The 27692-nt window shown below is 56.6% G+C and overlaps 1 protein-coding gene across 7 annotated transcripts in view; it reads right to left on the bottom strand.

Annotated features, from left to right (window-relative positions):
* Positions 1-26648, bottom strand: part of ITPR3 (inositol 1,4,5-trisphosphate receptor type 3) — a 66446-nt gene extending 39798 nt beyond the window's left edge. For 2 of the 7 annotated variants that reach the window (XM_070584427.1, XM_070584428.1), the window contains exons 1-3: positions 26504-26640; positions 11607-11677; positions 332-453 (exon numbers count right to left, since the gene is read on the bottom strand). In XM_070584427.1, the coding sequence (XP_070440528.1) occupies positions 332-453; positions 11607-11677; positions 26504-26619 (309 nt within the window). In that variant the 5' untranslated portion in view covers positions 26620-26640. Of the gene's footprint in view, positions 1-331; positions 454-11606; positions 11678-12565; positions 12668-25553; positions 25673-25733; positions 26232-26503 lie in introns of those variants that run through there. The other 5 variants (XM_070584429.1, XM_070584430.1, XM_070584433.1 and 2 more) reach the window with 5 other exon arrangements.
* Between the last annotated feature and the right edge of the window lie 1044 nt (positions 26649-27692).

Here is a 27692-nt window from a genome sequence, read left to right as displayed (position 1 = left end):
GTGGCCGAGTGGTTAAGTTCGCGCGCTCCGCTGCAGGCGGCCCAGTGTTTCGTCGGTTCGAATCCTGGGCGCGGACATGGCACTGCTCGTCAGACCACGCTGAGGCAGCGTCCCACATGCCACAACTAGAGGAACCCACAACGAAGAATACACAACTATGTACCCGGGGGCTTTGGGGAGAAAAAGGAAAAAATAAAATCTTTAAAAAAAAAAAAAAAAAAAAAAAACCACTGGGCTCAGCCACAGGGCCCCTGTTGGCCCTGACTAGCAGCAGCCCTGCATGCGCGCCCAGGTTCCTGACGCACACACAGGTGCACACGTGCGCACACACCTGCAGCTTCTGCAGCAGCACGACGTCAGCGATCTTCTCCTTGTCCTGCTTGGTCTGCTTGGCCTTCCAGTACTGCTTCTGGGCCGAGTATCGGTTCATGGGACACACTTTGAAGAGGCAGTCTGTAGCAGGGCGGCAAAGAGAGGGAGATGGGTTCATGTGGGAAAACCCAGCCAGCAGCCCCGCCCCCAGATCCCACCTCCACTCTCCCCATCCCTCCCCCTCCTCCTGCCCCATGGAGGGTAGAGAGGCAGCAGTTGGAAAAACCCCGGAGAACTTGGCGCATCCTGGATTAAGTAGGATGGAGAGTCCCAGAGGCAGGTTTAAGAGCAGGATGGCACCTGGGAGGCAGACACGTGCCCCCACAGGAGAGCTATCAGAGGCTCCTGGCCCCACCCCTACACCCTGTCTGTGCCCAGCCTCTGCGGACATTAGCGGCTGACAGCTCACACCTGCATCCTTCGCTGGCCGACTGCCATCTTGCCCACAGATGCCTGGGAAGTTACAACCCCCTCGCCCCCTCCCGAGGGGCAGCCGCATCCAGCAGCTGACGCAGGCCCGTAACAGCCCAGCCTCGGAGAGACTGTCTGCGGTGCCAGGCATGGCCCGGCTCCCTGTGGGGTCAGGGTGACGCTTCTCTCCCCCGAAACCACATCCTTGCTCAGCTCTTCCCTGGCCCTCTGTGAGCGAGGCTCCCTCACCCTCTTCTCCGGAGAGCTCGCCTCAGTAATTCTCCCCCTGTCGGCTCTGCTTCTAGGGGACTTGACCTAAGACAGAGCCAACCAAAATTCCATAAACAGGTTCACTCTTACAATTTTTATTTTGGAAATCAGACAAAATACCTACGATTTTCATAAGCCCAAACTCCTGAAAGGGCATCAGATTTTTCTCCTTATCGAAAGGGGGCACGAGTTGAAAAATCCTAAAGTGTGGTAGGAGGGGACTGAGGATTCCGGGTCACGGGGAAATGCTGGGCCTGTCTGACAAGAGCATGGGCTGTGCTGTGAGGCAGTGAGTTCCCCGTCACAGGAGGGAATCCCACCCTGGGCAAGGGGTTGGGCTCATGGCGCCTAAGACCCTCTAATGCAGCAGGGCTGTGCCTCCGTGACTGCACGGTGCTCCAGCAGCACGGAACGCAGGAGAAAGATGGCTGTGCTGGGGCACCGGGAGGGGGGCCGCTGGGGGAGCAGGTCACAGAGCCCGGGAGCCCCCTTTCACACGTCCGCGGCCCAGGGCTGCCCTGCCTAGCCCACCTTGGCACCACCAGCGCAAGTGGGCATCACTTCTGGAAACAAGCGCTCAGTGTGTTGGAGAGAGTATGTCTTCAAGGGGTTCTGCTCAGCGCTCAAGAAGAAGCTGCGGTGTCACCCCCTCCAGGAAGTCCTCCTGCTTCTTCAGGCCGGGCTGGAGCTCTCAGGACTCCCCCAGGTCCCCTGGTCACCACATCGATCTCACTGCCTTGTTAGAGGCCTCTGGTTCCCAGCAGGAGCAGGGGAAGTGGGGCCACACCAGGGGGTGTTTAGGAAGTAGGGGTGAAATTTTGATTGTCCCGAGGCTTGAGGTCACAGCCGACATTTAGTGGGCAGGACAGGGAGGCCGGACGCCAGCACCATAAACACTGCCCATGTGACGCCTGCTGACAGGTGGACACTGCAGGCGGTGCTCTTGACCCGAGGGGGCACAGACACACAAAGCATTTTTTGCATGGTTTTAGCAAACACTGAATTTCCCAGGAATGCAACTCTGACATAAACTCAGGGAATTTGTGTTGTTCAAACTCTACCACGAGATTTTTGCTCTTTTAGAAAATGCATCGCTCACAGCCACGCCGAATGCCTGCACTTGTGGCTGCGGCATTCATGACTCAGCAGCTAACCTGACTGCCTCCTTTATTCGCCCCACACTTACTTCCACCATATATATTCCTTTACTATAAACGCTTTCCTTTTAGTTCTCTGTTTTGTCACGCTTAGGGCATTTATACTGGCCTCGCTCCCTCCCCCCGTCTCCGGGCTCCTCAGACCCTGGGCCCTTTCCTGTTACATGAAGACTATAGCCTTTTTGAATTCCACTTCCTAATATTAAAGGGGGCTCTGAGTCTGAGAGTGGATCTGCTCCTTTTTCGCCGCCCTCACCAGACTCTGAGGGGCAGGGAGGCAGGGCCGAGTAGAGCTCGTCACTGTGTCCCCAGCCCCCAGCCCGGGGCTCAGTCAATGTCTGCTAGACGAACGCATGAATCTAGAAACGACTCCCTCGTGTGTGAGGACACGGGGCTTGAATTTAGCCTTGAAGGGAGGAAAGGGATGAGGCATTGCGAGCGGAGGGAAGGGAAGAGAGAGGAGGAGGAGGCAGGGAGCCACCAGCTGGTCTGGTGAGCCGAGACGGGAGGGAGCTGAGGGGACAGTCGGGGCTGAGTCTGAGTGAGACTGAAGCCAGGGGAGGGCAGCGTGACCGGGAGCCCATAGGCCTTGGCGATGGATCGTGAACCCCTTGGTCTCTCCACAGCCCACCCCTCCACTCCACCCCGATCCAGAGACGAGGACAGGAGGAAAGAGAGATGCTACCGCAGGTCGCCTAGAGCCGAGGTTCTCAAGCCCTAGGAAATACATTTTTGGATCACCATTCCAGAAAACAATACGGGGACTTCCTGTTCCTGGGAGGGTGGGCAGGCTGTGCCTCTGACAGGGCTGAGAACCACGGTTGTAATCCATTCTGGGCCAACCCAACTAGAAAACCGGATTTTTCAAATGCGTCTTATTTTAAGACTTAAAGAACGGACGAGAGAATGAGGAATCACCCCGCGAGAACAGAAGAACAAAAGGAAAACCTGGGAGATACAGAAACACCCCAGCGACTTTCGCCCTGAGGGTATCTGCTGATTCCAGAAAACATGAACTTTTATTCGGACAGCTTTACCAGGTGACGGGGGCGGAAATCCGAGCCCAGGCCCAGGAAGGGTGTAGGAGAACGTCCCTCAATGAGCTGAGACCCCAAAGAGCACCACCCCCAGGTGAGGGCTGACCCAGAGTAAAACAGCTCCTCCCAGGAACTAGAGCCCCCTGGAATCCCCTGCATGGTGCAAGAAACCCCAAACTTGAGCTTCAGGTGGTTGTGGCCAGGCGGCGGCCCCAGGAGTCTGGTGACAGGATACGCACACCCTCCCGGCAAGAAGGTGGCTTGCTCCTAGTCCACGACCACGCACACCAAACTTTTCAAATGCAAGAACCAGTATACAGTCAAAGACAACCAGGAACTCTTGGGAGCTCGACGCCACGAGACAGAACGAACCACAAAACAGAAGCTAGAAGCAGAAGAGAAGAGACCGCAGACACAGACATCATCTGTAACGCGGCTGCGCCCACTCTGCTTACATCCACAAGAGGAAAGCTCGAGGACCCCTGCAGAGAACAGCAAACCAGAAAAACTGACACCGCAGACTGAAAAAGAGCCAAGCGGGATTTCTAGAAATCAAAAAGCTTCAATAACCAAATTTAAAACTCACTGAACATACTTAAGAGAACAGACAGAGCTGAAGAAAGAATTTGTAAAACAGTAACAAACCTGACTGTGGTTGAGGCATTCTAATTCTAGTCTACTCAACTTTTTTGGGGGGCAGGGGGCTGGGGGGGAGGAAGATTAGCCCTGAGCTAACATCTGCCGCCAATCCTCCTCTTTTTTGCTGAGGAAGACTGGCCCTGAGCTAACATCCGTACCTATCTTCCTCTACTTTATATGTGGGACGCTTACCACAGCATGGCCTGCCAAGCAGTGCGGAAGTCCACACCCGGGATCCGAACTACTGAACCCCAGGACACCGAAGTGGAACGTACGAACTTAACTGCTGCGCCACCGGGCCAGCCCCTCTACTCAACTTTTTAATGGATGGCTGAGCCCCATTACAGGGACTTTACAACCCACTAATGGGTGAGAACCTGTGTCTGAATGAATCGTGCCGCCCTGGGGCGTCCCCGGAGAGGGATGAAGCCGGAAGCGATCCCTCCCTGCTCTCGACTCCTCTATATCTTTCTTGGAAACTTACTACCTGGAACGTGTCAAAATTCACCTTTTTCTCTCACATAGATCCTCCCTTAGAGCCTTGCCCACAATACATGTCAGAAAATGCTTGTTGAATGAATAAATGATTTGAGCTCTCTTAAATGTTTGTGGGCCACCTCTGTGCACATCTCCATGCTGTTACTGTGCCGTGCTCTTTGCCCAAAGGCAGCCCTGCAGAACCCCAGAAGGGGTCACAACCTTCCTTCTCATCAAACAAGCAGGGCAGAGGGCAGACAGGAGGAAGGGAGACTGGGCCCACGTGACAGCAGCAGCAGCAAAGGCTAAGAGAAAACTGTGAGTCCGGGGGGTTTCCGACAGTTAGGCCTGTGTGTTCTGGGGGTCTGGGCCTGTCGGTGAGGGGGCATGGGGCTTGTGAGGCTGCAGAAAGAAGACACTCATTTATTAAATAAAGGCAAGTGACATTCCCTGAAACTGACTAAGGTGCGTAACACCCCAAAGGCTACTGCCACTGCACAGAATCATCGTGGGTGGCGGGAGCTTTAAAAAATACAAACTCCCAGGGGCCGGCCTCATGGCACAGCGGTTAAGTTCGCACTCTCCGCTTCGGCAGCCCAGGGGTTCACCAGTTCGGATCCCAGGCACAGACCTACCCACTGCTTATCAAGCCATGCTGTGGCTGGCATCCCACATATAAAGTAGAGGAAGATGGGCATGGGTGTTAGCTCAGGGCCAGTCTTCCTCAGAAAAAGAGGAGGATTGGCAGCAGATGTTAGCTCAGGGCTAATCTTCCTTAAAAAAAAATAAATAAAACAATCTCCCAGGTCCCCCATAGATCTTGGCAGGTCTAGGGTGATGCCCGGGAATATGCATTTGTAAAGGCCCCCACCCCCCACCCCACCCCACATATACACCCTGAGACCCTAAATGGTTCTGTTGCTCAACCAAGGTTGAAAAGCACCAGTGCGGAGGACTGGAGATGAGAACAGAACACAACGGATAAAGTTATACCCTTGCAACAATGCATAAGTGCTGTATAAATAATGCGAACATCTGTTTTTACTTTCTTTCAACATTTAGACCAACAAAACACCAAAGACCCCATTGTGGTTCCAGAAGAGGATGTAAGGCTTATTCAGTCCCAATGACGTAAAACTAAGAGTGCACGTGGCAGCGGTGGAAGGGAGACGGGGGCAGGGGCCCGAGGGGCTGATGGAAGGAGAAATAAAGGGGTAGCTAGGATTCTTGGGTTTCTAAAGGGGATAATGGAGCATCTGCAAGAGCGACAGGATGCTGTCAGGAGGGTGGGAGGAGAGAAAGCAGAGGAGTGGGCCGAGGGAGCTAAATTCTCATGGAATAAGCAAAACCTATGGAGACATGGGGGTCGCTGGCAGAAGAAACAATGAAAGGAGTGCATTAGGATTGCCTTCTCTTATTACACTGCCAGAGGATATGCAAAGTGGTGCCACCCCAGTGGGGAGCATCTGGCAGTCCTGATCAGAATCACAGATGCTCTGCCCTTGGACTCCATGATCTCACCACTGGTCACTCATTCTAAGCAGACGCGCATTCGTACAAAATGAAGCGGGACAGGGTCTTCGCTGCAGCATGTCAGGAATGATAAAGACTAGAAAGAGCCCAAGTGTCCATCCGAGGGGACAGGATAAATAATTACAACAGAGCCACACAGTGGAATGCTCTGAGGCTGTAGGAGAGGGAGGGGTCAGCAATTCTGACACACGCTACTAGGCAGGCCAACCTTGAGGACATTACGTGAAGCGAACTAAGCTAGTCATACAAGAATAAATACGGTATGATTCCACTCCTATGAGGGGCTAAGAACAGTCAAATTCATAGAAATGGAAAGTAGAGTGGAGGCTGCCAGGGGTCGGGGAGGCGGGATGAGGAGTCACTGTGTAACGGGTGGAGAGTTTCGGTTTTACAAGAAGAAAAACGTTCTGTGGGTGGATGGTGGCGATGGCTGCACAAAGAGAATGTGTTTAATGCTACTGAACCGTACACTTGAAAATGGTTAAGGTGAGGGACCGGTCCGGTGGCATAGCGGTCAAGTTCACGTGCTCCGCTTTGGTGGCCCAGGGTTTGCAGGTTTGGATCCCGGGCAGGGACCCAGCACGGCTCATGAAGCCATGCTGTGGCAGCATCCCACATACAAAATAGAGGAAGACTGGCACAGATGTTAGCTCAGCAACAATCTTCCTCAAATACACACACAAAAACAGTTAAGATGTAAACTCTATGTTATGGATATTTACTACAATTTAAAAATAAACTTTTTTTTTGAGGAAGATTAGCCCTGAGCTAACATCTGCCACCAATCCTCCTCTTTTTGCTGAGGAAGACTGGCCCTGAGCTCACATCTGTGCCCATCTTCCTCTACTTTATATGTGGGACACCTGCCACAGCATGGCTTGCGCCAAGCAGTGCCATGTCCACACCCGGGATTTGAACCGGCGAACCCTGGGCCGTCAAAGCAGAATGTGCGTGCTTAACCGCTGTGCCACCAGGCCGGCCCCTAAAAATAAACATATTTTAAATGCTTAAAACTGTAATTTGTAGGAACACTATTTTCACATAGTTCAAGATATGGAACAAAAATGAGTTTTTAAATGAAAAAAAAGAGAAAAAGAGTCCAAGAGTTCTCTATACTAATGTGAAAAGATCAGTAAGAGGATCTAGCCATCGTAAGATATATAAAGTAAAAACAGCAAAGAACAGAATGGTGTATATAGAATGCTACCTTTGTGTAAGGAGAGGGAAATCTGAATATATGTTTGTATTTGCATTAAGGAATTTGGAGGATGCGTAAGAAACTAAAGAAAGTGATTACCTGAATGGATAACAGATAGGGCAGCTCGTGGGAGCAGACTCTCAGTATCTATTTCTACAATGTTTTGATGTTTTAACCGTATGAATAAATTTCCTAGTCAGATTTTCTATATGCTTGCCCCCGGAGATGGGGACAGGAGGTGAGTGAGGATGAGGTGGGGGCACCATTGCTGTCATCTTGATCCCGGAGCACATACTTGTATTACGTTTATAAAAAGAACAAAAAAAAAAGGAGTAAGAACAAAATTTTAAGTGGCCGATAACATAGGAAAAACGCCCCCTCCACTAGGAGCCAGAAGAATGCAAATTAAAACCACAGTGAGATGCCATTTCACACCCAGCGGGCTGGAAGACACTTAAGTGGGACACAACCAAGGGCGGCAAGGACAGCAGTGGAGCGAGGGGGCGCGCAGCCACAGTCTGTCGGGGGTGAGCACACACAGCCCTCCAGGCAGGCACAGAAGAGCTAGCGTCCTCCCACCAGGGCTCCCCCTCCTCGGAACGCACCCAAGAAGCCCGTGCACATGCACCCAAGGAGATGTGTACACGAATGCTCATCGTGGCATCGCTGGCAAGTGCGAAAAACTGGAAATGAGCTACGTGTCCCTCACCAGGAGAGGCGACAATGGATGGCAGTTTATTCACCCAGTGGAATATCACAAGCAATTAAACAGATGAACGAGAGCCACACGTGTCCACATGGATAAATCTCAAAAACAGTGCAGAATAAAAGAAGTGCAGAAAGATTTACATGAAAGGCTATCGATAATACACGGGGTTGTAGAAATGGGAAATAACACCCTATATGGATATATCCCTAAGTATTAACAGCAAAAATATAAAAACGGGCCCCTGAATGATGCACACCAATTTCTGATAAGTGTTTACCTCTGGAGACCGAGGGAGGGGAAAGGGATGGGGGGACGGGGGTGATGCAGGGGGCTTCAGCTCCAGGCATAAGATGGTATCTCTTTAAAAACGGAAAGCTCTGAAATAAACACAACAAAAAGGATTTGACAGAGTTCCGTAGTGAGTACACGGGTGTGTGTTATTTTTCTCTATACTTTTGTGTAGAGTTGAAGTGTGTCTTAATAATAATAAAAATAACAATCAACTGGCCTTGGAAGATGGACAGGAAGAGCAGAGGCGTAAGGCTCAGGGGGGCGGGCACCAAGTCATGCAAGCACGGGGAGGACACATCATCAGCCCCCTCCCCGGCACCTGTCCCCAACCAGTCTAGGTGGGTAAGTGACCCCACACATTTTCCTGGGGTCGCCATAGTTGGGGTGTGAGCTCTGTGCTTCCCTGAGGGAGACTGGGAGGCCAGAGCTGCCCGAGTCCTGAATGGGGTCTCCCTGTGCCCAGCACAGGGGCCGAGAAAGAGAAAGGGCATGTGGGAGGGAACATGCCTAGACCCCAGGCCAGTCAATAAGCAGGTCTCAGAGCAGCCATAACCCAAGACCCCTACAGCAAAGCAGAGGTGAGGGAGGCTGGGCTGGCATGGGGTGCCCTATACATTGGGGCACCGGCAGCCTGGGCCTCCAGGGCCCTGCAGACTCTGGAAAGAATGTCCTGAGCATGTCAGGGCTTGGGATGGCCTCTGAAGATGGCAGGAGCTGAAACCACAAACAAGGAGCCAGTCAGAGGCTGACAAGGCAGGCGGGGGCTTCACTGGGCTTGGGCAGCCCAGCCTGGGGGCCTCCAGGGTCAGCAGGTGAAGGGCTGTCAGCAGGGAACTAGTAGTGGGCTGTGGGGGGAGACAGGGAGAGACCACAGCCCCCAGCAATAGCTGGGGCCCCCACAGGATGGAGGGGCAGCATTTGTGGGGGCCTCAGGACATGGCCATCTCTGATGACCTCTAGGCACCTTCTATAATGCCTGCCATGACCCCCACACGCTTGCTGGGAGCCCCCTCCAGGGCCAGGTGTTTGCAGGAGAGACAAGGAACAATGAGAGCCAGGATCCCGGGTTTGAGGCCAAGCTCCGCCTTTCTCTTCTCTGGACGTCAGCCTCAAAACTGAAGAGGTGGAGTCTGTGTCTCTGTCTGAAGTCCTAGCGCTCTAACTGGTACCCGCCAGCCATGGGCCACACAGAGACCCGGGTCTGCCCCAGAAGATGGGCTATTCTCAGGTCCAGACAGGGCCAGAGGGAGTCTGGAGGGGCCTCTACCTGCCTCACCAAGACACCACAGGCCAGGACCTGGGGCGAGCGGGCCGGAGAAGGCTGGAGGCTGAGTCTGCTCTTCCGTCTCCCTGAGCTGGCTGGGCCCGGTGAGGCCATGGGGACCACGGGGCAGCCCCCGGATCCTGGGGTGGGCCCTGCTCACGGGCTTGGGGAAAATAGAGAGGAAGAGGAAGGAGGGAGTAGGAAGGAGCGATGGAGGAGGAGAGCAAGAAGTCAGAGGAGCATTTGTTCTGCTAAGTGGCTTTTTATTGTCAAAAATTGGCCCCAAACTCTGCCCACGGGAACTCTAGGGCAAATCTTCCTCAGCCACGCCCATCTGCCCCCAGCTGTCGCACCACAAAGCAGACTGCATATATCTCGACACACGCACACACCTTCTCCTTTCAGCCCCAGTCCCCTCCCTGCCCTGGCAGAGCCTACCCTCAGGACCCTCACCACTGCCTCCCTTACTGAGTTCTCCCCCAGAATCCACCTAAATCATCACAGCTACAGCGGAACCCTGCCCCCACCATCAGCCCGCAGCTCTCTGATTTCCGGCTCCAGGCTCACTACCCACTCCCAACCTCAGGACCCAGGGGCAGGCGTGGTCAGAGCTGTGCCTCCAAGCAGGCGGCCCACATGAGCGCCCTGGAACCCCCAGCGCCTGGGCCCAGTGCCTTCGAGGCTGGGCTTAACCGGGGACTCTGGGTGGGCACCGTCAATGGGACCTGGAGCTGCCAGGCCTGGGGCAGGGGTAGGACAAAGCCCGAGGGGGGCCCAAGGCATGCATTACTCCTCAGATGGGCACCACTATGGGACAGACAAAACAGCCAGATAAAACTGCCAGAAATCCCTGTCCCAGGGGAGCTGACATTCTGTCAGGGGAGACAGATGATAAACAAATAATTAAAACACGTGGAGTATGTCAGATTCACGCTACGGAGAAGAAGAACGCAGGGAGGGGAGGTGGGGGCGCATTTTCGACTGAGTGGTCAGGAAACGCCCCACTGAGGATACGAGACCTGAAGCCACTGAGTGCGCGAGCCACGTGGATACTGGAGCAAGAACCTTCCAGGCAGAGGGAACAGCAAGTGCAAAGGTGCAGAGACAGGAGCATGGGAGATAAATAGGAGGAACAACAGGGAGGTCAGCGTGGCTGGAAGGAATGAGAGAGAGGCAGCGGGGCCAGACGGTGTCGGGCAGAGGGGTCCACGGCAGTGAGGAAAGTCCAGCGCCTGAGGTGGCTCCCACATAACCAGGCATGTCCTGACCTAAGACCCCGAGGTAAAGCCCCACTCAGAGGCCGTGATGGAAGCAGGGGCAGAACAGTAGACGCGGGGCCCCTCTGTGGGCTGGGAGGACCCCCTCTCTGTCTCCTCCGCGCTCCAGTGGATGGGCAAGGTCCCGGCAGCCAGCCAGCCAAGGATGCCGCAAGATTATCTTAAATCCCTCTCCCCTCTCAGCATCCCTCTCCAGAACAATCCCAGCTACTCTCCCCGAGAGCAGCAGCCACGTGGGCAGACGGGGCGGCGGCGGCCGGCGTGTTCCTGCCTGCTCCCACCCTGCCCACCACACCCAGGATCCGTCTGTCTGACTGTCGGCCTCAGCCTCACAGGTGATGACAATAATAACACCATGCCCATGCTGGGCACAGCGACAGCAGAGTATCATCGAATTCTCACAAGGGCCTGCAGGGCTGTGAGGCTGGGCCGAGAAGCCCACTGACCACGGAGCACACAGAGGCCCCGAGAGGGAAGGCACTTGCCCAGGGTCACACAGCAGAGCCAGGTCTGAGCTACACAGGCTCCCCCAGGGCAGGAGTCGTCCACACCACGTGGGGCTGAGGACACAGCCTGGTTCAGGAGAAGGGGCTCCAATTCCCTCACCACCGATGAGATGTGAGGCAGAGAAGGGCGCCCATCCTGGGCCTCCTAACGCCTGGGGAAATTCTCTTTCCACCCCTGTTCCCACAGAAAACGCCCAGTCACTCAGACAAAGAAAGTCTTGTGGCTGGTGGGGAGTTCGGGGGAGATCAGGCCCCCCGCCAGAAGTGGGTGTGCCCCTGAGAAGTGGGGTGTGGCCCCTGGAACACCCAGGGAGAGGCCATCAGTGCCATGATAGCAGCAGCTGGGGGTTCGCAGACAGCAGTGTGAGCGTGCACGGGCTCCTCGTCCAACAGCCCCAGGCCCAGGATGCAGCAGCCCGGGAGGGGAATTGGCGGGGGCGGGGGGGGGGGGGGGGAAGGTCTTACCTCGGAACTTCTTAGGGGGGTTGTCCAGGTCCCCAGCCGCAGGCTCCACCACACAGCGGTCATCCACCAGCCTGGGAACAAGGCAGCCCGGTCAGCGGGAGAGCAGAGACCCCTCTCCCCACAGCATCCCTCCCCTGGGCAGGGGATTCCAGAACACCAGGAAGGCCTCCAGAGAAAGCACTCCGCCACCGTCACACCCCACCATCAAGGCTTTCCCTTTCCTGGCACCACTGCAAGGCAAGGTCTCTCGGGGTTGGGGTAGGGGAGCCCCCAGCAAGAGCACAGACACACCCAGCCCCCCCCCCAACCCCCAAGCCAGAGCTGGAGCTGTCCTGTGGGGTCTGCTGCCAGTCTGGGCTGTCACACGCAGGGGTGCAACTCGTGTCACGGCCCTGAGACCTGGCTGCCCAGACCTGAGAGGACAGTGGGCGATGGAGGAGGGAGAGAGAAAGGGAGCAAGAGACACAGAGACACAGTCAGAGAGACACAGAGAGGGAGGGAGAGCAAGTTAGAGCGAGCGAGAGAGACAGCGAGAGGCAGGACAGAGTCAGAGGGATAAACAGGATAAGAAACAGAGGTAGAGAGGCCGGACACAGACAGACCGATGAGAGAAGCTGTGAGACACCAAACCAGGAGGACAGGCCTTTGGGTCTCAAAGACAGGACAATGAACTCTGTGCCTTCCCAGCCTCAGTGAGGCCCCACTGCACACCCTCCTCTCCAGCCCATCCTGGGCCTGAAGTTCCCCCGCTTACAGCCATGGCTGGGGTTAACCCCAAATCTCTAGAGGACATCCACCCACGCACGCATCCTCCCACCACCCATCAGCCATCCATTCATTCCTGCACTTAAAATCCTTCGGTACCACCCCAGCCTCTAGGAAAAATAATGATGAGGATCCACCACTTCAGAGGCCAACTCTGTCTCAGCACTTCACAACTGTTGCCTCTGAATTCTCACCAACTCTGTCTCAGCACTTCACAACTGTTGCCTCTGAATTCTCACCAACTTCTCCACAAGGGGCCAGTCACAGCGCCATTTTATAGGGGAAGAAACTGAGTTTGAAGGTTAAATACTTTGTCTGAAGTTACAGAGCTGATTCTAAAGCCTTCTTTTGCTCCTCCCCTCCTTGGATTGGCTAACAAGGTCTTTTGTGATGTGACCTCCACCCACTCCTTCGCTAACCTCACAAGTTCCTTGCCCTAGCCACGCTAAACCTCCAGTTGATCCCAAGGTCCCCGGAGCTCTCATCTCTACAGAGGTGGTGCTGGCAGCCTACAAGGCCCTTCATGCCCAGCCCACCCTGGCTCCCCTCCAAGCCCCAGGCCCAGTAGACCTCCATTCCACTCTCAGCCCCTCTCTCCTACTCTGTGGAGCCTTCCTTGGCCAGTGCCCTCCCTCCCTCTCGGCCTCCCTCCCCCATGGCCCCGAAGCACGTGGTCCTGGCCTCTCCCGCTGCCAGGCCTCTTTCTACCTCGAACACCCGTAGTGTCTACACTGTGAGTTCCTTGAGGATAGGACCCAGTGCTTCTCCCTTTGGAATCACCAGCACTTTGCACAGTGCGGTCCATAGTAATAACAATAGCAAGCAGGATTTTTTTTCTAACGTCTTCATATATTGTTACCTAATTCTCTAAACCTACTTTGCTATTATTTCCTTTTCGCAGGCAGGGAAAGCCGAGAACAGAGAGGTTAAAGAGTCTGGCCAGGCACACACGGCCAGCAGGCAGCAGAGTTGGGCTTGGAAGCCAGGCCGTGCAGCGTCAGAGCGGGTGCTGAGTGGGACCCTGCAGTGATGGCGCAGGGAGACGGTGGCCTGCCCTGCAGGGACCCTCTCGGTCTCCCCTCTCGCCCACCTCCAGCACTGGCCTAGTCCTTGGCCCCCTTCCCCTCTCCATCTGCACTCAGGCCCATGGGCACCTCGGCCACACTCGTGGGCTCAAAGCACCACTTGTACCCTCAGGATGACTCCCACATCCACCTCTGCCCTTCCTCCTCGCCTGACTCCAGGCTTGCGCGTCGAACTGCCTACTCCACATCTCCACTCGGATGTCCTCCACCTCCAACTCAGCATCTTCAAAACTGTGCTCCTGCTCTTCCACCTGAATGGCCTTTTTTTTTTTTTTCTTGAGGAAGATTAGCCCTGAGCTAACATCTGCTGCCAATCCTCCTCTTTTTGCTGAGGAAGACTGGCCCTGAGCTAACATGCATGCCCATCTTCCTCCACTTTATACGTGGGACACCTACCACAGCATGGCTTTTGCCAAGCGGTGCCATGTCCACACCCAGGATCCAAACCGGCGAACCCCGGGCCACCGAGAAGCGGAACGTGCGCACTTAACCTCTGCGCCACAGGGCCAGCCCCCTGAATGGCCTTCTCTTGAGGTCCTCCCAGCATCAGTCAATGGCAACTCCATCCTTCCAAGTGCCTGGGCCAAAAACCTTGGACCAATCCTGGGCTTCTCTTCTACTCGCCTCTCGCACCTAATCTGTGAGACCTACCTTCAAGATAAGTGTGGAACGTGACCTCTTCTCATCACTGACACCACCCCCCGACCCTGTCCAGGTCCCTCCAGCACTCACCTGGATGTGAGGAACGGCTTCCTCTTTGGTCTCCCAATGTCCCCCCTCATCCCCACAGCCTGTTCCTCACACAGCAGCAAATCACCGCAATCTTCTGCTCAGAACCACCCATCTCAGAGTAAAAGCCAGGAACTCTCAATGGCCTAAAAGACCCCACATGATCCGCCCCCTCACCTCTCTGACCTCATCTCCTCCAGGGGCTCCTGCCCACTCTGCTCCAGCCACAGCCCTCCTCCAGGCTCTTCAAACCTTCCCGGCCCTTTGGCACTGGCTCTTCCCTCTGCCTGGAACCCTCTGTCCCCAGACACCCTCTCGGCTCCCTCCATCACCTCCCTCAGATCTTGGCTCATATGACCCATTCCCTGGACACCCTCCTTCCCATCCCTTTTAAAACAGTAAACTGCTCTTTCCCACATTCCTTGTCCTCCCCCCGCCTCACTGTTCTCCACAGCACATATCACCACCTGGCCTGCTAGACGTTTTACTTACTTATTTTGGTTAATCTCCCCCCACCTGGGATGGAAGACCCACGAGGCCAGGGATGTATCTGTTTTGCTTCCTGCTGTATCCCCAGCATCTAGACCACTGCCTGGTGCACAGCGGGCACAGAAGAAATACACATTGAGCAAATTAATTCATTTTCCTAGCTGCTGAGAAAAATATACGAAAAGCAAAAGATAAGGTCTCTGCTTCAGGGAGTTTAAAACCTCATTGGGAAGACAAGTCACACACTCAGAGGAGTTAATGATATAAGGAATATGCATTGCTGCCAACTGGTGGTACCGCTGCGGATTTTGTCCGAATTCAGGGTAGGGAGAGGTCAGAGCTGGGCCAATCAGGGCAGGTGTGAAAGAAGAGGCAGGAGCCCTGCAGAGTCGTGAATAATTCATAGAATTTCCTGTAAGACTCCAGTGAATCAGATGAGCTGGTTGTCTCTTCCCAAAGCTCAAGGGGAGGGGACACAGGACGGGTAAGTCTTGGGAGAGGAGGGAGAAAGCGTGGGTCAGGCCTGGGACCTGGCACTGCCGGGGGTGCTGGGCAGCCATAGGGCATCCCGGAAGTCGGTGCCGCTGAGGAGAGGCGGGGGTGGCCCCCACAGCCCCCATCTTGACCAGTACACAAGGCCTTGTGGAAGCCCCCTCCTCAGAGACTCCCTGTCTGAGGGAAAACCCATCCTCACCCCTGACCCCTCCTCACCTCCCCTGGGAAGACCCTCCTTGTCTGGGTCACATGTGCAGGAAAAAGACACGCAAATTCAGATGCCTGGCATGTTTTTCCTAATCCCCCCGGCACAAATATGCCTGGTCACGATGTGGATGTCCCTCTGTCCCCACCCACTCTGCCACAGCTTCTGAAGCCCTGATGTCTCCAACTCAGCCCCTCCCCAGTGCCCATGGGTCTACAAAGCAGCCACATTTTGGGAACGCAAGCCGAAGCCACTTAGAGAAGGGGAGGGATTGGTCAGGAGGGGAGCATGGCCACCAGGAGGAGAATTTCAAATAAGGTGAGGAAAGAAAACATCCCAGGCTTGCAGCCCAGAGGGGACAGGAATGGTCTGCATGAGGCACCAGAACGGAGAAGCAAGGCATTTTGCGGGTGGGAACAGCTGGGGGGCTCCCCGGAGGTATCAGGAACACACGGTCAGTAGATGCGGCTCTCTGGTTCCTCCTGGCTCCGGCATTCCACACCCTCCGAGCTCCAAGTGTGGGTACCCAGCTAGCAGAATCAACGTCACCTGGGAACACTGGGCTACATTCCGTACCCCTCCCCAAGAACCTCTAAGGGGTGGCGCCTTGCCCTCCTCATCTTTGTATTTCCCGTCTGGTGCTTACGGCAGCTCCCCACCTCGCCTGTAGGCAAAGAGGGCGGCCCTCGGCAGGATGTTTAGAGTCCCAAATGCCCCCAAACGCCCCCGCACACGCCTCCCCTCCATTCCTCCTGTGTATACTCATTAGGACTGAGGCATCCCACAAAGGTGCCAGCGGGCGGGAGGGCGTGGCAGGGGTGTCGCGTGAAGCCATTAACAGATTAGCAGGAAAGCCCTTATCAGATGGGCTACGGGGACACCTGAGCCCAGAGGGAGGCCCGAAGGCAGGGCCACTAGACAGGTAAGTTTTCACGGAGGGGAGCGTCACAGGTCGAGGCCGGCACTTCCGTTTCGGGCCTACCAGGGGGTGGGGGAGGACGGGGGAGGGGGCGGAGGAGGACGGGGGAGGGGGCGGCAGAGCAGGGCTGACCGAGCGTCCCGGCCCCGCCCCCGAGACCCCGCCCCGCGCGGAGGCTGAAGTGCACGCTCGGCTTCCCGGCCCCGCCCCCTATACCCCGCCCCCTGCCCCGCCCCCGCCGCCACCGAGCGAAACTGGCTGACCCACGTGCAGCCGTCGCCGCCTACAGAGGCCTCGCCCCTGCCTGCCTCCGACTGCGCGCCGCTGCCAGGACGCTGGGCCCTGGCCAGGCGCGCCGGGGGCGGCGGGAGGGCGGGGCGGCGTCCGGCCGCCTGCACCCGCGCTTCCCTCTCCTCCCCGGCTGCCCGCAGAGGGCGGCCCCGAGGACCCCTCCCCACCTGTTGCACCCATGTCCCGGGCCGCAGCCCCCCACCCTCCCTCGTGGCGGGGAACATCTGTGTTTATTAAACGCCGCGCACAGGTGCCCGGCTTCGAGTGCGCACCTGGCGCTGTAACCAGAGCCGAGCTCTCCAGGGAGAAGTGACCCCGTGGTTTCACCCCCCTCCGGAGCTCCTGCATCTCCGCCCGAGGTCCGGGGGCGGGCCTGCTCCCACCCTCCGCCAGGCCGCTGATCTCACCGTCGCCCTCCGCACCTTTGCACGCGCAGCAGCCCTCTCAGAGTCCCGCCGGCTCCAAGGCCGCGCTTAAGCTCCCGCAGAGTTCACTGCCCATTCCCCCAGGGGCATCGCCCCTCTAAAGGCTGGCTGCACCCCAGCCAAGATCACATTAGAAAAACCGACCCTCCAATGTGCAGAACACGTTTTAATTTATGAATCGTTTTTACATCCAATACCTCATTCCTTTCTTACCACAGTCCAGTGTGAGGTTCACTGACCAGAAGGGGCCACTTACGCAACCCAGGCCTCCAGCCGTTCAACGAAACCTTACTCCCAGTCTACTATGCAGCCGATAATGCACTGGGTGTGGTCCCCACCCTCAGGAAGCTGATGCCCACCATGCTGAGTGCCCTGAGGACAGAAGCCATGCCCTCTACCACTGCATCCCCCGATACTCCCATCCTCCCTACCCCCACAGAGCTGAGGACAGTCCCTGCGGTGAGCCTGCCATCCACTGGGAGGCACGGGACCAGTTTGAGGCTGCACTGTTCCGGCCCAGGAGGGCATCAGCAGAGTGGGCAGGGATGGGGGTAAGGGGATGAGCCCTGTGGGTGGGGCTGCCCTGGACTCTGGAGAGGAGCTGGTTGACAACTCTGCTCTAGAAGGGAGTGGAGAAGGGCGCTGTCCCTGAAATGCCCTTGGGGTCTGCACCCCAGGACCTTGGTCTGAGGGAAGACGAGAAGGCAGATGCATCCAGGGCCCTGCCTAGGGTGGACTTTGAGATGCAGGTGGGAGCCACGGAAAAGGCAGTGGGGTGCATCAGTGCTGTCTGGAAAGATTAGATAAGGAGGAGGAAGAAGGGAGCCAGAAGTGGGACAGGGGACTATCAGAGGAGCCTGAATCAAAGCCTGCACCTACCAGCTTGGCCAGCTTCACAGCCATGGGAGGAGGAATCACACACTGGGGAGATGCCCCACGGACCCTAACAGCCCCTCCGCCATCCGGCTGTGGACCCGAGGTGTGGAGGGGAAACTGACTAGCTCAGGTCACACAACAAGTTAAAGGAACACCCAGTTCCAGACCCCAGGTCTCCTGACTCCCAGCCCAGGGCACTGGCCACCACCCCACAGATCCAGGCCAGACCCAAGGAAGGCCACTCCCAATGCAGGCTCTGTCAGACGCTGGGACTGGCTGGAGGTGGACGGTAGTCCCTCCAGACACCCAAAGTCAGACCCACCAGGTGGGAGTGGGGAGGAATGCTGGGAGAGGAACCCAGGGTCGCCTGGCTCATCAGAGAAAAGCAATTCACTTGTGCATCCCTGTAGAAACCTCCACTTACGTTACCTCTACTTCTCTCCCTTTACCGTGGACCCACCCTGTGCCACCCGAGGGGCCAGTGTATGGAATTTCAAACAAGCATGGCTCAGCCCTTCAGGGAGCTTAAATCTAGAAAGGACAGGAAGCCGCACACTCAGAGAACCCCAGAGTCTCTCCAGTGATGAATGGAGGTAGAAAAAGGATGGAATTTGGACCAACAGAAATAAAGGTCCCTGGCTAGTGTACGAGCCTGCAGGGTGCTCCCTCTGACCATGGGCCTGGGTTTCTGGCTCTCAGGATTGGGGGCTCCAGTGAGTCCTGGGGTCTCCACAGTGCTGCTGGGGGCAGGGGAAGACTGAGCTGTTAGGCCAAGGAGAAGAAGGATGGGGAGCAGGAGAGACAGGAAGGAATGCTGGGAAGAGACAGAGAAGTGGTACAGCCAGGGGCCACCCAGCCAGCCCCCGCCTCACACTTTGGCCTCGCTGGACCCGGGCCTCTCCAGCTCTCCATAGCTGCCGGCTGGACCCAGCCTGTCCTACTTGACGTAGTAACTGAGGCTCTCGGAGCGTCAGCACAGCAGGCCCTGAGGTCCAGCCCGCCTGGCCCCAGGCCTGCAGAGCTCTCTGGGAAACGGCAGCAACAGCCCTGACGAATCCAGAAAGTGAGACGGTCTCCTCCATAACCAGCCCCGTCTCGTCTCGTCTGGAGCTCAGCATCACGGGGCAGGGGAAAGAAAGAGGTGGGGGCAGGGCACTGTTGGCACTGTTTTAGATCAAAGGCGACTTAAGAGGCATAAGAATCAAATGTAACACGTGGACCTTGACTGGATCCTGAATTAAAGTAACCAGTGTTTGGAGACAGACTGAGGACAACGGGGCACATGTGACTACGGGGCACATGTGACTACGGATGGGGCACTGGGTGCTATCAGGAAATTACTAATTGGCGTGATAACAGTACTGTGGTTCCACAGGAACGTACCCTTATTTCTCAGAGACGTACAATGAAGTACTGAGAGGTGAAACCACGCAATGGATGTAACTTACCAGAAAATACTTCAGCAAAAAATAGATGCAACAAATATGGCAAAATGTGAACAATTATTAAGTCTAAGGAGTGGGTATATGGGTGTTCTAGAAGGTTCTCTCTACTTTTCCTGCATTATATTTATGCCTCAGGCTGGTGCTGAGGGGCCAGAGTGACAGCAGAGGTAGAGGCCACAGCCAAGCAGGCTATGGAAGCTCTGCAGAGTCCACCTCCCGCAGCGACAGCAGCTCCAGGGCACCGACTCCATGCTCCCTCCCCTGACCTCTATCACCCATCACCCATTTCTTGATCTCACCCTGGAGAGGCCAGCTCACGGCTGGAGGGCCGAGTGAGTGATGGGAGAGGGATTTGCGAACCAAATGACGCACAGGTGTCTGCCCGGAGCACCTGCAGCTGCCCGGGCTGAGATTTGTGTTTGCGGCCTCTTCTGGCTCTGCCCACCTGCCAGCCAAAACATACCAGCTTTACACACCACTATGATCATTTTACTCACCCACTCAGTCCCCTGCAATGAGTCCCTCCTGCCCGTCTCCCCTGGTGGAAACCCCTCTGCAGCCCACACCCTGGGCTCACCGTGTAGTCCACGCCCAGCCTCATTTCTGCCCCCACGGTCCCTGGTGTGAAACACTCTGCAGCCTCCTCTCTGAGGACCCCCTATGTGACCACCAGGCAAGTCAGTTAGCCTCCCTAAGCCAAGGGTCCTCACTCCAGGAAACTGTGCCTGCAGGTGCAAATGCTGGGTACCACTGCCACTCCTGGATGACCAGTGTGACACCCTCAGGGGGCTCAGAGCTCCCATTCAGAGGCCTGTGATGAACTTACTGGAGATTTGGGCTCGGCTCTCCTCCCCTCCCCCCATGCCTCCTTCCCTCCCCTCTCACAGTCTCCACCTAGCGGGAAGAGCGCCCCCAGCTCCACATGGTAAAGTCTGGAGAGCAGGCCTGGGGGTGCACCACAGGGATTCCAGAGGCTCCCAGGGTAATCGAAACCCAGAAACCTCCCCCTGAGCTGAGAGCAGAAGGCTGGTGTAGCCCCACCCTAAAATCCAGGGCATGGCCCCACCCACCCCACAGCCCCACTGGGCCAAGTCGGGGAGGGGAGGGGACATGGGGTCAGGAATGTAGGGCAGGGCAGAGTGTGAGCAAGTGGCCACTGCAAGATTCTTTAAGGCCGAGGAGTTGGAGGCAGCCTGGGTCCCTGGAGTCCCACGGTGGGACACTGGGGTTGATTCTGTCCTCAGGCAACCCCCACACAGCCCCTCTCCCCACTTCACCCCTCGGATGACAGCCACCATGCCCAACCTTGGGGGTGTAGGCTGGTCTTACTCCCCCCACCTCCTAGGACGACACTCTCAAACTTATGACATGAAGTGGGCCAGACCTGCCGGGCCTAGGGTCCCCGTTTCTGCAGCCTCCACCCCCAGGGAGACATGCAGAGGTACAGACTGTGAGTTAAAAAGCTGTGGGGCCAGCCTGGTGGCGGAGGGGTTAAGTTTGTGTGCTCCGCGTTGGAGGCCCAGGGTTCCCAGGTTCGGCTCCGGCCCAGACCTAGCACCACGAGGTAAGCCACACTGTGGCAGTGTCCCACATACAAAATAGAGGAAGACTGGCACAGACGTTAGCTTGGGGACAATCGTCTTCACCAAAAACAAAAATAGCCATGCCTCCCCTTTGATCTCAGAACTCCACTTCTGGGAATTTATCCTGAGAGAATAAGCGGACAAGTGTTCGGGCATGTATGGACTAGGATGCTCAGAGTGGACTGTTTAGAACAGCAAAAATTTAGAAACAATCTAAATATCCCATATTAGAGTTGCTTAAATATACTAGAGTTGCTTAAATAAATTACGGAACATTACACCATGGGATGCTACGCAGCCGTCACAGTGGCGTGCTGGCATGGAAAATACAGTTTAATGTATCTCCCGAAAAGGACAGGATACAAAGTCCTTTCTGCAGTTTGCTATCGTCTTGTAAATGTCTATTTGTGTACATAAAAGGCTAGAAGGTCCGTATCCAGAATATGAATATAAGTCACAGTGGTATTCCAGATAATTCTTTATTTGAGTTTTTCACGTTTTCTCCATGGGGCATATATTATTTTTTAATTAAAAAAAATATGTATTTTCAAAAAAGGAGTTGCATGGATTAGCCTACCTGAGGCCAGGACCCTGCCTTGGGGCACAGGTCAGGGGTGAGTTCAACATCTCGTTCCAGTGAAATCACAGTCAAATGAAAGCCAAGGGCAGGTCTGAAGTCTACCCGGGAATGCAGTCTGCAATGGAGGGCCTGTGCCCCCTGCTCCTGAAATGACACGTGTCTCAGAGACTCAGGGCTCAAAGGCCCTTACAGACCATCCCTCCCAGCTCCCCACTGTACAGACTAGAACAGGCTGGCACCCTGTCTTGGTTACTACTGATTCCCCAGTGACTAGAAGAGTCCTGGCACAAAGCAAGTGCCCAATAAGTGTTTGTTGAATGACTTAATGAAGTCTGATGAAAGCTAAGAGATTAGCTTTCTGGAGCAAGAGGCAGGCAGACCCAACAGGTAGGCTCCTTCAGAGCCTGTCAGCCTGGGAGGGCTCTCAGATCAGGGATCCCCACCCCAGGTACACATTAAAATCACTGGGAGCTTTAAAAAAATCCAGCCCTCAAACCCAGCCCTAGAATGTTGACATTTCTAGGTTGGTCTCACCTGCGACTCCAGAGCTGGAATTTTTTTTTAAAGACTCCAGAGGGATCCTCAGGTACAAAGAGAGCACCTTAGAGGACACCCAGGCTGAAATAAACATTCTGAGAAGGCAAGGCCTCGCCAGAATCACCCAGCAAGTTAGTGATAGAGCAGGAGAGCCAGGTCGCTGGGGACCAGGCTTCCTCCATGTTCCCTGTCACATTTCCTGGGTCCCGACCTCCAGTGCCCACCCTCCTCAGGAAAGCAGATCAGGCTAGAAGGAGGACAGGGAACCCCAAGGGAACCCTACTTCCCATGATCACCCAGCCCTGGGGGATACAGGTCCAGGGGCCATGGGAGCCCCCAGAGGCCATGGGGGTGGGCAGAGCCACTTGGACAAATGCTAGGAGCTCAGCTTCAAGACCCATTCACCTGCACTCCCCAACTTACTCCCTGTGGCCTGGTGCCACCCCTCTGGCCACTCAAGAGATCTCCAAGGGACTGGATGTGAGACTCTGAGGGGTCCACCCTGCACGTTCACGGCCAGTTCCCCGCAGCCACTGGCCGGGAGCCACATTAGATCCTCCACCTTTCGCTGGCCCTGATCAGTCGCTCCAGCCCTGGCCTCTCCAGCCTCCCACTTAGGGCGAGGGCTGAGGCAGCGGCCCTGACTATGCTCTCCTGCCAAGAATGGGCGTGGGCCTGCTTTCCCTTCCCAGCTGAGGTCTCGACCTCCTCCAGGATCCACCTCTCAGACCCCTCCCGCCCTCCCAATCCAGAGTTAATGTACAATCTTCACCAGGAGCTCTAATTATCCAGGCGGCTCTAATTGGCCTCCTCCACACTGCCCTGCAGAGCCTGGCCGGAATCTGAAGGCTGCCCCAGACTCCCTCCTCCCCCAGTGCCCCCTTCCCACCTCCCAGCTGAACAACCCTCTGCCCACCAGGGCTGCCCTGTCTTCACCAAATTCATTTCATCCAGCCCTCACTGGGCACCTCTTAGTCACCAAGCATTGGGCTAACCTGGGAACTTAGTCAAATTGGCCTCCAGAGTTCACAGACAGGGACACCAAAAGCCAGGGTGAAGGCAAAAGGGGACCAGAGGGGACAAGGGAGCAGAGAAAGAATCACTTAGAGCAATGCTTCTCACACTTTAAGGCACCAAATCCCTGGGGATCAGCCTGCAGACTGATTCAGTAGGACCATCAGGGGTCTGAGACTCTATATTTCTAACAAGCTTCTGGCTGATGCTGGTGCTGCCGGACTGAGGACCACACTCTGAGTAGCCATCTAGGCTTACAGTGCCCAGAAATCATTCTTCCATTGACTCTAAGTTCCCAGAAGATAGGACGCACAGCTCCCTCATCCACCACCTCGTGCCCCATGCCCAGTACAGTGCCTGTGGACCTGCCGAGTAGATGAATGGTGTAATTAATTAGCTAATCCTGGCAAAGTGCCAGTGTTAGATGGACCTACAGAGAAACCTCCAACTAATTGTAAGACAACACAATTAACACCAGAGGGGAGTTTGTACAAAGCAGTGCAAACCACAGAGGAAAAAGGGTTAATTTTGCCAGGTTGCAGGGCGGGGTTGGGGGGGGTCTCAAAAGAAGCCACTTGGCACCAGGTCAGATTTACCCAGGTGGAAACTGGCTGAAGGGGCAAAGGTAAAGAGATGGTGGGCGTGGGGGTAGGTACGTTCCAGGAACTGGGAGGAGTGTGGTGCACCTGGAGCTTCGGAGGGTGTGAAGGGGGATGTGAAAAAAACCGGAAAGTGAAGTTTGGGCCAGCACAGGCCAGTGCTAGAATGCCAGGTTGGGAGGGCGGGCGTCCACTGGTGGGAAGTGGGGAACTGTCGGAGGCGTCTGCATGGGGAACGGGCACCTGGGAGTAAAAGCCCTGGAGTGGAAGGGCTCTCAGAGGTCACTAGGTCCTGCCCCAGGATCAGAGTGGACTGGAAGAAGCCGCCTCCTGGGGAAGGAAGGGCCAAGGCGGGAGGGAGCTACATCGCGAAGCAACAGAGGGAATCCCTTCTCTGTGACGGATGAGGCCTGTGTGGAGAGCGGAATAAGATGTTTCCCTGATTCTGATAGATCTCACAGGAGCTTCAAAACCACCCACTGTGTGCTCAGCCCTGAGCCAGGCACTAAGCAACAGAGAAGATGGTCATTTCCCAAAAGCCCCCTTGCTGTTCAGACACTAGGAGGGAGCTTCCACCAACTGCCCCCAGGTCCCCCACACTCTCTCCTTCTCCCCTCAGCATTATCAGAGGTGTTTACTGTGGACCTACTATGTGCGGGCCCTGGCCTCAAGCAGCAGCCTGGCCAGAGGGACAGCCAGGGCTCTGGTCACTGCTCTCTGGGGCAGACCTGCACAGATGGCCCAGATGTGGCTCCACCCCCATCCTCTGGGGAACTGAGCAAGTAAAGTCAAATCTAATGGGGGAGAGGACAGGCGCGGGGTTCCACGTCTGTCTGGGGAGGGGAAGGAGCGGCCTGGAGGGCGCTGAGATAAGGAGAGCAGGGTATGTGGAATTGCCGTCAGGCTCCCCTGCTGGCAGGGCCCGCCCACCCGCCCTCCAACCCCCTGCTGGATTCCCTTTCCCACAGCTAAACTCCCAACAACCCAGCGAGACGCCAGGAGCCAAGTGACCCCACTTCCCAGGCAAATCCAGAGCCAGACCCCAGCTGAAGCGGCCAGGGCTGTCCTCCGAAGCCCCCAGAGAGGGGGCACCTTGTAGCTGGCTGGTGTCCAGATGAGCAGGGTCAGCAGAGGAGGGTGGGTTTCTCCTAAAGGGCAGCTGGGTGTGGTGGGAAGATGAGACAACACAGGTCCTCAGACTGAAATGGGACAAAGGTAGCAGGACATGCCCTCCGGCCAGGCTGCAGAGGTGGAGAAACCACTCTACTCCCTTCCCCCTTACCCACCTCCCCAGCCTCGAGACTCACCCAACTGCTCCTCTAAAGACAAACCTATTCTCTCTGCCTAATTCCTTTCGTGCCCTATGCCTGCTTCAGGCCTGGCCCTCCCCAGGGACTTGAATTGATTCCCTGCTTATCCAGCCCAGACCCTGGGGGGTGGCAGCCAGAATTAATTAATGTTTGTAAAGTGCCCGAGAGATCCTGGGACCAGGGACCCAGGGGCGCCAGATGAGTTGCGCAGGAAATTGACAGAGAGAGGCGGGGAGAAGGGAGGCAGCGCACCAGAACCTGGGACCCCTGGAAGGGGAGGGCTGAGAAGACACTCCTACCAGAGGGCGGCAGGACAAGAGAGAGCTAAGAGGAAAAAGTGCGACCCCTCAAAGGTGCGACAGCCGCAACTAGAGGACCCACCACCCACGGCTCCGTCCCACCCCCAGAGCCGGTCACGTCCAGACCCAGATGCCGTTCCCCAACTCAGGCCCCAGCCACCCACCTGCCCCCGCCCCGGGACCACCTGCGGAGGAAGTCTCGGCCTCTCCGCCCCCTCTGAAGAAAGGCGAGCGCGCAAGGCTGGAGGCTACGCGGAGCCCGGCGCCTCCTGCCAACTGCGGCAGGGCGCCCGACTCCTACCTGGGCAAACATTTCACTTCCTTTCTCTAAAAGAAGGAGGTTAGCCGTTCCCCCGCTCTTTGAGGCTGGGGACATCCAGGTTCTCTGTTGAGGGAGGCGACGGCAGGACGCACGCAAGTGGCACCAAGGCCCACAGCGCCCCCTCCCCGCCTGCGCCCCACTTGAACTCGGCTCACTCACCCCAAAGTGCTGATGAAGCCATTGACGGAGCCCTCGGCGTATAGGGAGACGATGTCCCCGATGTGGAGAAAGCTAGACATCTCGCTCATGGCTACGGCCCTCCGGGGAGCCGGGGCGGTGGGGGCGCCCAGGGGCGCGCGGCCAGGCTCGGTGCGGAGAACGGAGATGACCCAGGGGGCAGGAAGGGGCGCGTCCCCTCCTCCGAGCAGAGCGCTCGGCGCGGCCGGGACGGGCTAGCGGCCACCCGAGCGGAAGGCGGCGCGGCGTGGCCCGGCAGCCGGTGGTGGCGTCCGAGTGAGGAGGTGCCCGCGGCTCCGCGCGCCCGCCGCCCGCCCGCCCGCCCGGCCCGCGCGTACCTGCAGCGTAGAAGGAGCAGGAAGTCTGGGGCCGCCACACACACATGCAAATCCCGCCCGGGAGGCGGGGAAGCCACACCCCGTCCCCCGCACCCCATCCGCGGCCCGCCCGCCGGCACCCATGTGCGCCGGCCCGCCCCCCGCGCCCTGCGCCCCTCGCGCGTCCTGGGCCGGGCCTCCCGGACACCCAGCGAGCCGCCTGCCCTGCACGACTCCAAGGAGTCTCGGGGCTCCGGCGGGCTCCCCGGGAAGGAGTTCCAGCTCCAGCGAGTCCTCAAACAGACCGTGCAACCACCATCTCTGGGAGGCCCAGCCCTCGGGGTTCCCCGGACTGTCTGCTCCTAGGCCCCCGGGTCGCCGAGAGCCGGGGCGGCGCCCGCGGAAGGGGGAGCCCAGCGCCCCCGCAGGCGCTACCTGAAGCCGCGCGCGGAGGACCCGGAGCGCCCTGGTGCGGCCGCCCTGCGGCCACCGCGCCGTCTCTGCGCCCAGCTGAGAGCCGTCTCATTCCTGCGGCGCAAATCGGGATTCATTTTTCTCTACGTGAAAAAGCCTTTTCATTGCACAATAGAAAGTGTTCGGGCTTGGAGGGGAAATGAAGCAATGGGGTGGGTTTTGTTTTTTTCTCTCCGCATTCCTGTGTACAAAGAGATCCAACTTCCGAATCAGTTCAGCCGCTCCTCTCCAGGAGTTGGCTCCAGAACTCTTGGCTCCTTCTGTCTTTCTTTTTAAAAAGGGAGGAGGGGGGCGGGGGAGAAAGCCACCTTCTCTAGTTAATAGCGCACCCGAGCGCCAACAATGACAAGGCTGGTGCCGGCCCTCTGGGAGGGACCCGCTGCAGTGTCGCCGCCAAGCTCTTGCTCACGAAGTCCTGCCCTCAGACTCACGTCCCCAGCTCGCCTACTTTCTGTTCTGTCCCCGGGCCCTCGGGTGTTTTCTTCCTAGTGCTTTTATTTGAACTCCTGAGATCCAGTGCCCATGCCACCCCATTCGTTCACGTTTACTCCCTGCCCAACCCCCCCCCCAACCCCCCAACCCCCACCCCCGCCCTGACTTCCTGGGGAGGCTTGTCCCTGGGAGAAAGGGAGGAGGGGACTCGTCTGAAGCAGGAGGAAGAGACCCAGGGAGGCAGCTAAGAACGAACAGACAGCGGCTGACCCACCGGCGGAGGGAAAGAAGAGCCCCTGGGTGTGTGGTTTTTCCCGCAAGACCCCCAGAACGGGGCAAGGGAACACAGCTCCAGGATTGCTGAGTTCAGGGTTTCACAGTTTTTTCACCAGACCCACAATAACAAATACATTTCACATCAGACCAGTCCACCCCTTATCTATATTTAAGGAAACAATAGTTTCAGAAAACAATACTTACCCTTATGACCTGTGATGCACTCTTCTGCTTTCTGTTCTATTTCAGTGTTTGTTTTGTTCTTTTAATACTGATTGTGACCCACTAAATTACTTTTTTTTTTTAATGTACCAGACGGATTGCAAAGTGCAGTTTGAAACACCTCATCCAGACCGCTCTGCCAAAAAGAGATGACCAAAGCCCAGAAAGGGAGCATCAAACCTCAAGGTCACACAGCAGGTTCATGGCAACTGCAGCAGGG

This window comes from Equus przewalskii, chromosome 19, assembly GCF_037783145.1.
Source record: "Equus przewalskii isolate Varuska chromosome 19, EquPr2, whole genome shotgun sequence".
Taxonomy (NCBI): Eukaryota; Metazoa; Chordata; class Mammalia; order Perissodactyla; family Equidae; genus Equus; species Equus przewalskii.
Note: the sequence above shows the minus strand (reverse complement) of the source record. Positions and strands in the feature narration are given on the sequence as shown.